This window comes from Bactrocera latifrons, unplaced genomic scaffold, assembly GCF_001853355.1.
Source record: "Bactrocera latifrons isolate USDA-ARS-PBARC rearing strain unplaced genomic scaffold, ASM185335v1 scaffold_17, whole genome shotgun sequence".
NCBI lineage: Eukaryota > Metazoa > Arthropoda > Insecta > Diptera > Tephritidae > Bactrocera > Bactrocera latifrons.
Genome location: NW_017535185.1, coordinates 2,288,217 through 2,301,600, shown reverse-complemented (window position 1 = coordinate 2,301,600; position 13,384 = coordinate 2,288,217). Strand labels below are relative to the sequence as shown.

At 34.7% G+C, this 13,384-nt stretch overlaps 2 protein-coding genes across 2 annotated transcripts; both read left to right on the top strand.

The window, feature by feature from the left end:
- The first annotated feature begins 1,489 nt into the window (after positions 1-1,489).
- On the top strand, positions 1,490-2,184 carry LOC108966739 (DNA-directed RNA polymerases I, II, and III subunit RPABC3). Its single transcript, XM_018929769.1, has one exon. It carries the CDS (start codon positions 1,639-1,641, stop codon positions 2,089-2,091), a length of 453 nt encoding a protein of 150 aa, XP_018785314.1. The 5' UTR covers positions 1,490-1,638; the 3' UTR covers positions 2,092-2,184.
- Positions 2,185-2,308: 124 nt separating this feature from the next.
- LOC108966726 (zinc finger protein 271-like) lies at positions 2,309-4,105 on the top strand. The gene is made up of 2 exons (XM_018929758.1): positions 2,309-2,410; positions 2,466-4,105. Exon 2 carries the CDS (start codon positions 2,530-2,532, stop codon positions 4,006-4,008), a length of 1,479 nt encoding a protein of 492 aa, XP_018785303.1. The 5' UTR covers positions 2,309-2,410; positions 2,466-2,529; the 3' UTR covers positions 4,009-4,105.
- The last annotated feature ends 9,279 nt before the right edge of the window (positions 4,106-13,384 follow it).

Here is a 13,384-nt window from a genome sequence, read left to right as displayed (position 1 = left end):
AAAAAGAAAGCAAATACGAAATCGAAGAAATACAGTGTTTTCTTCCAAGAATTCAATTGTTTGCATGAAAACGCAAATTTATCGAATCAGAGCACTTTTCCGCTTTTCGTGTGTGTGTGTGTTTGAATTTTAAGTATGTATGTTAAAGTGATATACAATAATCAATCTCGTAAAACGTATAAATCGTAGATCAAAGAGAGGAGAAATGATTAGATGCCACAGTATGTACATGAGTTTGTGTGACCAATGAAGCGGTATCGGCCGAGCTAGCATTGGAAACTTTCAGCCACAGTTCAAAGGATCGCAATGAGCACATTTAAATTATAATTTACAATTAACTTTGGTTTTTTTTTCAAATTAAAATTTGTATAGAAATTATTATTATAACACAGGAGGGATGGGTACAAAGAAGTGATCACCCCAACCGCAAGCGTGCGAATTTTTCTCAAATTTGTCACAAATGTTTTGTCTACTTAGAAAAATTCATTACATTTGATAAGTTGTAATATTTTCCAAAAATATATACTATATTTCAACGAATGTTATTAACCTGCCGTACAACAGAACATGAAAGAAGCAATGAAACGAAACAATGTTAACACAGTAGTATTAACATTGCTTCATATCATTAATAGCAATGTATGCAAGTGGTTAACTTGTATAGCAAAGGTAGGCAAAAGACTCAAACAAGCAACATTTATACATACAATGTATGTACATACACTTTGATGCTTGTAAGGCAATGTAATTTATAACATTGTTTTTATTATACAGCTGTAAAACAGTACGCAGAATATACATATCTATGTTATAAGAATATGTAAAATGTTTTATTACATTCATTGTCACTAACATATTTCCTTTGTCGGTAGGCATACAATACAGACTACTACTTTACATTTCTGTATTCTGTTAATGTTATGCATGTTATTGTATTTGTTATTCTCAGTGTGTAACATTGTTTTTATTACATAGCTGTACACAATTATGTTATAGGAATATGGAAAATATTTTATTCAACTTCTTAACATTAACATAATTTTCTTTGCCGCGACACTCTCTGCACCTGCTATGCTACTCTTAAATAACAATGCTTGAACAGTAAAATGTAATAGCATTTACTGCTCTCAATGCACTCATAAATTGCTTTCCTATGGAGCACAAAACATTGCAGTGTTATATAGCATAACATAATATAATGTATTTGCTGTTCTCAGTGCACTCATGAATTGAATTGCTGTTGAGAACAAAACATTGCAGTGTTATGTATATTAAACAGACGGATGACTTGAAGACGACGAATGCTTGCTGTTAAAGAAAATTAAAAAAAAAACATACATACATATACATGTTAACATAATACCACAAATTGCTCAACACGCTGCCAACTCAAAAATTCCTCCTTTACCACATTTTTCTATTAATCTGGCAAGGCAACGACTGTACACTGCTAATGTCAACTTTGACAGTATGCCGGGCCAAAGAAAAACAAGAACATTTTACAACTTTCAAAAGCGTGCTTTATGAAAACAAATAAGGTTTCATAAAATAATAACTACTATATATAAGATAATTGGCGAGTAAAGTCTTAGTACAACTTTTCATCAATAGTTTAATTAACCCAAACCATAAGCAAGTATGGCCGGCGTTTTATTTGAGGATATTTTCAATGTGAAAGACATGGATCCGGAGGGCAAGAAATTCGATCGTGTGTCGCGTCTGCATTGTGAATCTGAATCCTTCAAAATGGATTTGATACTAGATATTAACTCTTGGCTCTACCCCATGGAATTGGGAGACAAATTCCGTTTGGTGCTGGCTACAACACTGCGCGAGGACGGCTGCCCTGACAGTGGCGAATTTAATCCGTTGGAGCAGGAGGGTACACGTGCCGATAGTTTTGAGTATGTTATGTTTGGAAAGGTGTATCGTATTGAAGGTGATGAGGCGCATAATGAGGCATCGTCCCGTCTTTCAGCGTACGTATCCTTCGGTGGATTGCTAATGCGTTTACAAGGTGATGCCAACAATTTGCACGGCTTTGAAGTTGACCAGCAAATGTACTTGCTGATGAAAAAGTTGGCATTCTGATTTCTAGCTACTAGTGTGATTTGGACGATATTTTATACTTTTGTGTATTTATAAAGTAGTTTTTAAATAATAAATCGTAATACTGTACAAAGGAAATAAGATTTGTTGATGTTATTTTAAAAGTAGGACAATATTAAAAATAGTCAAAATTTTGTTATCAACAAGTTTGACTATTGTGAATGGTATTTACATGGCAATTGTCAAATCAATTGTTTGACAGGAGACACTTGAAATAACGAAGCGCAAAACATTTAGTTTTTTTGATTAATTATATAGATTATCTACTAAAGAAACAACGCATTGAGGAATAAGAATTAAGGTAAATAAAGAAATAATCAGATAACAAGCCCGTATTAAAATTATATTGTTCGCAGGGATCTAAAGTCAATAGAGGTTATCTGTGCGTTGCTGAAATTTGAGAACCCATGTGCTGCTGTAATGGATTCTACTAATGTGCCAGTGGTTTCATTTGACGACGAACAAATAATTGCTGTTGGTCGGGCTCTTAGAGCTGTGGCGGACCAAGTTTTCGAAGAACCCAAACAGGAACTCGTATCGTACGAACCGGAGGAAGTAGTCGAACTTCTAAGTGAATCTGAAAATGACGGTGATGAAGACGGTGGATCAGATTGTGAAATATTTGGAAAGATATGTACTAATGCGGAAAATGTATCGGAAAACACTCAAACCGATTTTGTTATACCATTTGTGATCAAAACTGATGAGATACAACCAACGCATGGAGTAGTAGAAGAATTCGCTAATCAAGCAGTATCACAGAACAATGATGTTCAGTTAAATAACGTAAGTCGCAAAGAAGCAGAGATACAAAAGTCATCGCGTCTAGATTCATACAATGAAATCATCGAACTGGATGATGATAGTGACAATGATTTAATTTGTGATGACAATGGTACATATAACAAAAGTTGTGACAACAATTCTGAAGAAGATGTGAAGGAAAAAAAGTTTATCGTACTCTTAGATGAGAATTCAAATGATTCTAATCAACCTTCGACATCAACGGATGCAGCTCAACAGACGAATTTAAACACACATAATTTAGAAGCGTTCTTAAACTACATATGTCCACAATGTGGTGTTTCTTGCGGCAATATAAAAAAATGGCATGCCCACACGGATATTGTACACAATTTTCGTTCCATTTCAATACTCAATTTAAAAACGGTGATAAGTCGACTGGGTCAATTATCTTATCAATGCAATTCGTGTGAAAAGAAATTTATTTCCGATGCTCCATACGGAATGTTGTTAAATCATCGCATACAACATATGACGATTCCGAATTTTTTGCGTTGTCGTTTGTGTGAGGAAAGATTTTCCTCACGTCGCATGTTTATACTTCACTTTAGGAAAATGCATAAAAAGATTGCTTTAAAAAAGTTGCGCCGCTCAGAGTCAATAAGATGCCACATACGATACCTGTGTCCGATTTGTAAGAAAAAGGCAGCAAACTTAAAAGAATGGAAGAACCATTTAGAAATAGAACACGATTGGTGTAATAAATTGGATGAAAAAGTAAACGCGATAAGGGACAATTTAGTTGAGTGCAAAAAATGTCTCACCACATTTCGTGAAAAGCAAAGCCTTTGGCATTTAGTGCGTCACGAGGAGCACAATCCCTTCCATTGCAAAATGTGCAAAAAAATGAAATCATATAATTTACATACAGTTGCTAGACACATACGCGTAGAACACTTGAAACAACAATGCAAAATAGAATACCGTTGTAATTATTGTGATAAGGTATTTTCATCTTGTCCACGAAGGAATATCCATATGAACGAGATGCATACAATTGAAAAATTAAATTGTGAAGTATGTGACAAGGAGTTTAATTCAAGTGCGCGCCTTTTGACACACATGGCTAAACTGAATCACCAAAAAATCAAATAATATATCAAAGCCAAAACTAAATAACAGTTCTTAGTTATCAAATTATTTACAAATATACATTAATTTACTGGTTGCTAAGCTTTATTATACTATTAAATATAAGTATAGTATGATCATGTATTATTGTACAGATTTAATGTTTTTATCTCTATAATTTGATTTGAAATATACTTAAAAAAAACTTTAGAAAACAGTCATTTTATTACAAAACAAAAAATTGAATGTTTTGTTTAAAAGAAAGTGAAATGTGGCTTAAATTCTACTTATGCCTTGAAGTTTGTTTCTGCATTGAAATCTTTTGTTTATTCAAGACTCTGGCATCACTGCATTTCGCCATTTGACATTTGACTGTTGTTTGTGTTTTTCAACAATTCTGAGAAAGAGCATATTTCTTTTTTAATTTCTCATAAACCACAGTACAGCAACAATGCAATTGGAATAAATGGCGAACAAAACAACAAAAAAATTGCGGAAAGAGAAGCAAGCACACATCCCCATTTACAAATAGCAAGAGCTGTCAAATGAAGCAGGCGACGTCAAATGAGTGAGCGCCGTCAGCCAGAAGTTCTTTTAATTAGTTCTAATTAAAATAAAATGTGAAAATAGTGGTTTCTGAAAATTAAAATTTAATACAAATATCAGAAATATTGAGAAAACCTCTTGTATAAGGTGTAGGAGCTGTAGTATAAAAGCATATGATGGTCTAGCATTATATGAATTCGGTAGCAGCGTGAAAAATTCGTGCGTCAAGGTGGGCCTTTGTCGCCCAAATGGTAAATAGCAAATACAAATTGGATTACTTTCTTGACTTTGTGTATTCCCACTGAGTATGGAGTACAAGGCATGCTGTTTTTTTTTTTATAAAATACAGTTTATCAAAAGACTTTGGAGTCAGTGAATGCTATGTAATTCTTGTGTCGCGGGAGGCGCCATTTTTTGGCACAGTCTCATAAGTTGCTAATTTGTCTGTTTCCATTGGTAAGTTACTGCTGATATATAACCATTGCGATACTGGGAATTGGTTGTAGTTAGCAATATACTTACATATCTAGTTTAAATTTTTATTACTTTTTGTCTATATACATAGGTACATATGTACATGTGTAACCTTATATGGTGCAGGGGTAAACTTTACAATGGTGATGGTTTATTATTTTTTTGCTATAAATTTGTTTTGATAACGCCATTTATTGCTAATACTAGTTCGAGAGGTACTGTGCCGTGAACAATTTATGGGAAATACATTATATTAGATTTTACTATTATTTTTGTACATAGATATTTGTAAAATCAATATTATGGCATGAGTGAGGTTTAAATTTGAGTTCTAATTAAGCAATTTGTGAAATTTTCTGCTTTCTATACTTCAGTTCTTATTTTTCCTTCAAATTTGTGTAGTTTTCATTTGTACTAAAAGCAATCGAAAGACTTCAACGGGGTAACAAACTCTGCCCTTGATCCTTGCTGTAGACAACGCCGAACCAACCCTCCCATAAGGGTGCGTTAAGATCAAATTACACAGATACACAAATGCTTGGTATAGCTTTATGTGTTTTCTGTAGCTCTATTGTCATACGCTAAAGCGTATAGATAGACACCAGTACAAAAAGTATGTGTCTCAGTGTTAAAATATTTTATATTGCTGACGAAACTGCTCATTTTGCTTGCTATTGTTATTAATTGTGTTTCTTATCAGCAAAAATCGGTTCAACCGCATATTTACTTAAACGGGAAAAGTTGAAACCTAAAGCTTCATGCGAATATGGTGGTAAGCATAGAAAGAAAATAAAATAAAGATAAAGAAAGCTTTGGAATTCAATAAAAAAAAAAAACAAAAACAGCATACGACAAAAGGGGTCGGTCGGGTCGATAAAAATAACGATTCTCTTATGTTTAAGTAAGTGTACGCAAATATATGTATGTATGTATGTATTTGTATGTATTTACATTTTTAACTCAGTTTCATTCTTATTTGAAAAATTTTGCATTTTACATTTGAGCATATTTAACCTCGCTTTGAAACTTACTTAAGTATGCGCATATATTCTGGAAAATAAAAGGTTTATGTATATAGCACGTATTCGAAAACAACATACTTATGTACAAATATATGTACATATGCAACATATGCAACGAACTAAAGACTTCAATCGCCAATGTGTCACAAACTCAATTTGCATTTATTTTAATTTCGCTTTATAGCCTCCATGCTTATGTACATATTTTAAGTATATAGTCCGATTTTTCAAATATTTTGCAAAAAGTGTAATTTTCGAAAATCTGTCATATATTCAGTGAATTCACATAATTTTTCTTTAGAAATAAAGAATAATGATTTTGAAATTTCAATTTGTAAATTTTTGCTTTCAAGAGAAAAAAAATTTTTTCTTGCAAAAAAAAAAAACCGTTCAGTTGTTACTGTCAATAACTGTAAATTAAAAACCCTACTCCCCTCTCAACTAGAAAAATTTTCGCCTCCAGCTTTTTCGTAGTTTATAATGATTTCGCAAAGCTCCGAATTCGTGTTAAAATAATATCATCATCTGGATTTTCCAGTGAATTTCAAACGCTAGCGCTTTCAAGATATAATTCATGCCCGATTTGCAGAAAACTTTTTTGTTGCATTTTCGATTTATAAACATTTCTTTGTTGCTTTGTTTTGCATTCGTTTCATCGCTTTGTTATGTTCTTGAAAAGAGCACGTTCGCTCATTAAGCTGTAATGTAGTGTACAATTAGTTCCTAGGCAGTAGCGGTATGTGCTTTAAAGGCGGTATAAAGCAGTGGTTGAGGTTATGTTGCATTCTTTACTTGTGTAGTTTTTGAGATATCGATCTGAAGTATTGCATACGTCCCAATCTCTGCAAGAATCTGCTCATATGTCGGAACTGCCGATATCAGATCACATATAGCATATAGCTGTCATATAAACTGATCGCTCAAAATCATGTTTTTATATGGAAAACTTTTTTACTTGACAAGATATCTTCACGAAGTTCGGCACGAACTTTTATAAACGGTAACTCTACAATCTTCCCAAAAATTGTTCAGATTGAACCACTATATGATATAGCTGCCATACAAACTGACCCATCAAAATGAAGTTTTTGTATGGAAAACTTTTATTTCACAAGATATCTTCACGAAATTTGGCATAGATTATTGTCCCTGGCAACTCTACAATCTCTGCAGAAATTGTGCATATTGGACCACTATAGCTTATAGCTGCCATACAAACTGACCCATCAAAATGACGTTCATGTATGAAATATATTTTGTTTTAGGTTAACTTTTTTCTTCCTTTATTTTGTTTTTGGGTCAATCGTGCCTAGTTCGAAAGAAATTAGCCTGATATCCCTTAAAATAAGGCACTAATTTCACCTTCTAGCACTTAAAATCTTCGAACCAAAGATTATTAGTATAAAAACGCAAACAACAGCTTCTCCAAAACAAAAGGTGAAGTCAAAGCAGGCGTTTCAAAAAAAAAGAAAAAAACAACATTTCAGCGTAATTCTCAAATCTTCCAAAGCAGCTGCAAAACAGTAGCCGACCACAATTCAAAGTTCAGTGGCACAAGTCGTAAAGACGCGAGTGCATCATATTTCACCGCTTGCATTTCACGCCATCAGCGCATTTTCCAATCGCGACCATTTATATAGCGGCCCATGTAAGAGGGGGCCAAATCGTTTCAATAAAGCTTTTCGCTTTGGCGAATGCATACCCATAAATTTCTGATTCTGTTTCGGTTCGAGGGACGACGCTCGGCGTGAGCAGACGTAAACAGTTCCCGTCGAGCAACGAGGTAAGGCCAGCTGCTTATTGTCGACGAACGGCCGAGCGAAATGTTAATGCTCACATTCGCGCGTTTCCCGTAAATTACCGCAACGAAGTGGCAGTTAAACTGGGTGAGGAGCCAATGAAGCATGCAATGCATCAATATGAAGTAAATGTGGATGTGTGTGCAGTCTAATTGTACTTTGGCAATCGCAGTCGCTTCTAAGAACACATTTCGTCTCGTGGAGTGCGCTGCTATGTGAAATGTTTTGACGCTTCGTTGATTAGTTGCATATTATTGAGCAGACCGACCGACAGAGGTCAATTTACATATATGCATGTATACATGCATACACACAGTCATACGCCACATGCACCAAAAAATTTTTGTTTGCCGTTAAGCGTCGTTCCCTGGTGCCTCCGGTTTCCAATAGTCTGCTTTCCGTCTGCTAAGCCGATGGTGCGTTGCAGCAACGCGTCGCATAATTGCTGCATGCTCTTGTTGAGTGGCTATTAGTATAATGTTGTTGTTATTTTCATAATGATTGCTTAATTTCAACACCCCCACCAGCAATTTTGACGGCATCAAAGAGTTTACAGTGTGTCGTTTTTGTAGCAAACTTGCTAAAAACTAGATTTAGTGAGTTATTGAACTTTATCTGAATATGCGATCATATATGAAAGGCCACGAAACCTTTTTGAGTACTTTGGCATTCTAAATCTTATAGAGTTGTTTTCGAAGTTCGATTAAAATCAAGTTCTTGTATTTTATTTGTTAAGATATCTTTCTCAAACTTGAGAGGGATTATTTTTGAAGCAATAGTACAATCTCTGTAGAAATTTTTGAGATCTATATCATATATCTGCCATACAAACTGAACGATTTAAATCAAGTAATTGTATGGAAAACTTTTTTATTTGCCAAGGTCTATTCATGAAAAATGAGATGTATTATTTTCCAATGTAACACTGCAATCTTTGCAGAAATTGTTCAGATCGGACCACTATAGTATATAGCTGCCATACAAACTGAGCGATTAAAATCAAGTTCTTTTATTGAAAACTTTTTTATTTAACAAGATATCTTCACGAAATTTGAGATATATAATTTTCCAAAGCAACAATACAATATGTGTAGAAATGGTTCAGATCGGACCACTATAGCATATAGCTGCCATACAAACTGAACGATTAAAATCAAGTTCTTGTATGGAAAACTTTTTTATTTGCCAAGGTATCTCCAAGAAAATTGAGATATATAATTTTCCAAAGCAACAGTACAATATGTGTAGAAATGGTTCAGATCGGACCACTATAGCATATAGCTGCCACACAAACTGAACGATTAAAATCAAGTTCTTGTATGGAAAACTTTCGCTGCAAACGAAGTTTTGAAATAATTTTTCTGAAACTTATTTAATTCATGACTTCTCCTTAATTTGTCCATTCGCACCTTTATTTCAACATGACATCCCTTATTTGTCTAATCGCTGTCCAGTGTATTCTTTCGACGAGTTGTGACTCCCGTGAACGTTGCCACACGGTGCTGCCATTGCCCGAGCAGAAGTCGACGCAACATCTGCCGACCATATGCATAAACGAATGCATGCGTGTGTGTGTGTGAATAACATTTCTCCGCTAACCATATTTTTCCATTTTCAATTTTACTTCAATGTGTGGATTCTTTGTTGTTTTTCGCGTTGAATTTGGTTTTTATCAGCAAAATGGTACGTCGCCCCGCAACACCGCGCTGCCAACGGCTTCCTAGCGTAGCTCGAGCGCAGGCACGCACACACCTTCACATATACAATGTACATATGCATAATCGCATTGACTTTGTAATGTTTTCCGATTCCCACTCGGCAAGCAACTGCAATTGCTTTGGCGTGGAGCTTGTTAATGCTCTTGCTGTTGTTGTTGTTGTTGGTGTTATGCATGTATTGGTGCTCTCCTTTTTATTTGTCATACGTTCTATGACATTTGTTATATTTACACTTTTATATGTTTTAGTTTTTTTTTTGTTTTTTGTTTTTTTTGTGTTTTTTTTTTTTTTTGCTGTTAAATTTTCCTCAACGGCTCGAGCTCCGACGAGTTGTCGGCATAGCGTTCGGTGTTCTTGAAAAATCTGTTTTCCACTCAGTCCATTTCAGTTGGTTTTCGCGCACCGTTCGTTTGTTCGCTGATTTGTAATTTAATTTTGTTTTTGTGCACTGTGTTAAATATTCTAAAACGTAAGTCATCTGCCATCTCAGTTTGTATGTATCCGCTCGTGCGTGTGTAATTCAGATTTCATTTGATTTTTGTTGGCGCGCATTGAAATTCTAATTTTACACTCGCGGTATTTTTTTTTTTTTTGGCTTTCGTCGTAACATTGTTTTACCCTGACCAACGTCCAATAAGTTTTCAACGAAGTTTGTAACACGCAGAAGGCGAACTAGTCCCTTCGTTTTTGAGATTTTGCATACGTTCCTTTCTTTCCAAGAGGCTTCGCATGGGTCAGAACCACCGATATCAGACTACTATAGCATATAGCTGTCATACAAACTGAACGATCGGAAACAAGTGCTTGTATGGAAAATTTTTTTAGTTGGGGAGATATCGTCACGAAATTTGACATGAGTTATTTTCTCAGACAATGCTATAATCTCTAAAGAAATTGTACCGATCGAGTTATTATAGCATATAACTGCCGTACAAAGTGACCGATCAAGTTCCTGTCAGGAATCTTTTGTATTTATGAAGTTTTACGTTCTTCCTGTCGTTTGCTGTTACTTTCGTTGTTGTTGTAGCGATTTCATCGAAAAAAGTTGAAACAATCAGCGTTTGCCGTTGTCACTCGGCGACTACCCCCACTGCAACCCACTTTTCTTACACACATACATACATACACTGAGCATTCACTGCGTTCACCTCGCAGCTGGCACTCGCCTTATTCTGCGGTTTTCGCTTAATTCTGACAGCAGTTGACAAATGCTGCGTCTGATTGTAGCACGTTTAAGTTTATTTCGGAAGCTTGAGCCGCGCTCGGCCTTTGATCATCTCGCTCGCCAAAACGCGTGTGCAAACAATTAAACGCTCGTTCCGGTTCTGATTTCAGCTGTTGCTTTCGGCTGCCTAATTGCTCGTGTGTGCGCAAACAGGTAATTAAGCATCGAAATGCAATTGGCAAGAAGAGAAGCTGGAAGTGCATTCGGCTACCGTTACAATTGCGTACTTTTTTGTTGTTTTTTTCGTAGGCTCAATGACACAACTGTCAAGCAATAACATCAAATTGGTTTTTTATTGATCGACCGCAATTGTTTTTGTAGCAAGAAAGTTGTTGCATTGTTCGTTTTAAAGCTGTTTTCGGCTCTCAAACTACTTTCAGTCATTAAATTGTAATGAAAATGAAAATCATTAAAATGTATGTATGTATGTTTGTGTGTGTGTGTACTAAAGATTAAAGGAAGGAATATGTAATAATTTCGTTTGGGGGATTTTAACTCAAATAAAAAAGATAAATGTCTGCTTTTAGGTGTATTCACCGACATAAAAAAAAAATTAAAATAATAGACTACATAAAATAAATTAAAATAATTTTTCTTTTTTTGAAAGTATAATATTATTTTTTATTGGACGAAGGAAAAAATAATAAAATAGCAGATCCAATATAGTAGCCGTTACAAACAAACAAATTACCGGCCTCCGAGGTTATGTCGAATGATTGACGTATTAAAAATGTATAGAACAGTCAAACTCCTTAGTGTGTCAGTAATGTGTTGATTATAATTTTCCTTAATTTTTGTGACAGAGCTTTTTTTTTATATTATTAATTTTTTTTTACTTACAACGATGGTATCTCTATCTACCGTCTGTATACATACGCGCTAGTCCCACAGTTTTTGAGATACCGATCTGAAATTTTGCTTATACCCTTTTCTCATAAAGAAGCTGATCATTTGTCAGAACCGCCACTATCGGACAACTATAGCATATAGCTGCCATACAAACTGTACGATCAAAATCAAGTGCTTGTATGGAAAACTTTTTGGATTGAGAAGTTATTTTCACGAAATTTGTCATATATTATTATCCTAGGTGGCGCTACAATCTCCAAAGAAATTTTTCAGATCGGACCACTATAGCATATACCTGTCTTATAAACTGACCGATGAAAATCAAGTGCTTGTATGGAAAATTTTTTAATTTGACAAGTTATCCCCACAAAACTTGGCACAGATTTTTATCGAAAGCATCCTTACAATATCTCAACATATTGTTCAGATCGGACAACTGTAGCATATAGCTCTCTTATAAACTGACCGATGAAAATCAAGTGCTTGTAAGGAAAACTTTTTTAAATGAAAAGTTATCTTCACGAAAGTTGTCATATATTGTTATCGAAGACAGCGTTATCATCACCGTATAAATCATTCAGATCAGACAACTAAGAATATGTCTTAGCTGCCATACAAACTGAACGATAAAAATTAAGATACAGATCTTTTTATACCCTTTTATGCTATACAAATTGTAATTGTGAAGGGTACTATTGCTTCGATGCAGCCGAAGTTAACGGTTTGGTTGTTTTCTATAAAATTATTCCATAAAATCACAATGATAATGCTTGTATAGTGTCAGTATCTGTGCAGTGTTTCACTTGTGCGCCTTATCTTATCGCGCGCACTCATACATACAAACATACATGGACGTATTTGTAGTATCTGTCTAAAAACAGCATGTCTTTATTAGGCTGCTACGCTTTTATATATCTATTTTCAATTGTATGCTTTGTAGTACATTTGTGTGTGTGCGTTTGCTGTTTACGCTCTCATTTTGATATCGTCTGCATTGTCTACTTCTACGTTGTCGTTTTAAGCGTGTTCTAGCGCTCGCTTGCTATCAGTCAGTCGACGTTTGCTTAACCTTTCGCTTATCAGTTGTGTCGCATACCTTAGCTTTTCACAACATAGCACACACACACATACATATATATAGTTATTTGTTATTTATTTGTATAGTTTGCAAGTAGTGTTATCCTAAGTGCCAATATTTGTTTAATTGTTTTGTAAATTGTCTGGAAATGCACACATGCTTGTTTAGTCATACACTTCAACGCGTTCGTTTGTCAGCGTGTATCGTCTTCGCTCGCGCGTTTGCCAAGTGCAAACAGAAGACTTCGAAAACGAACTTCAAATGCATGTGAGCGAGCGCTGCGCTTATCAACCGCATCTCTGCTGCTGCAGTTGGCTTTTTGCTGTGTTTGTGAAGTTTTTTTTATTTTTGTTAGCTGGCAATGTGTTACCACATGCGGTTTGATTTGTTCAGTTTTTATTATAACTTTTTTTTTAATATTTTTGTTTTGTTATTTTTTTCATAGAATTTCTGTTTTTAGCTGTGTTTCAGTTTAGTTTTTCGTGGAACAGAAGTTTTAAAGTTCAACGTCAGCACAACGAAATGTTTCAATTGTTGACACAGCTGCTTTGTGCTTTAATTGTTATTAATGCTTTGTTTGTATGCTACGTTGTTGTTATTGCATTATTAAAAAAAATGGTTGTTTCTTTTTTTTTTGTATTTTTCTTTACATATTTTTGAATTTATATTATACATTTGTATTTTTTTTT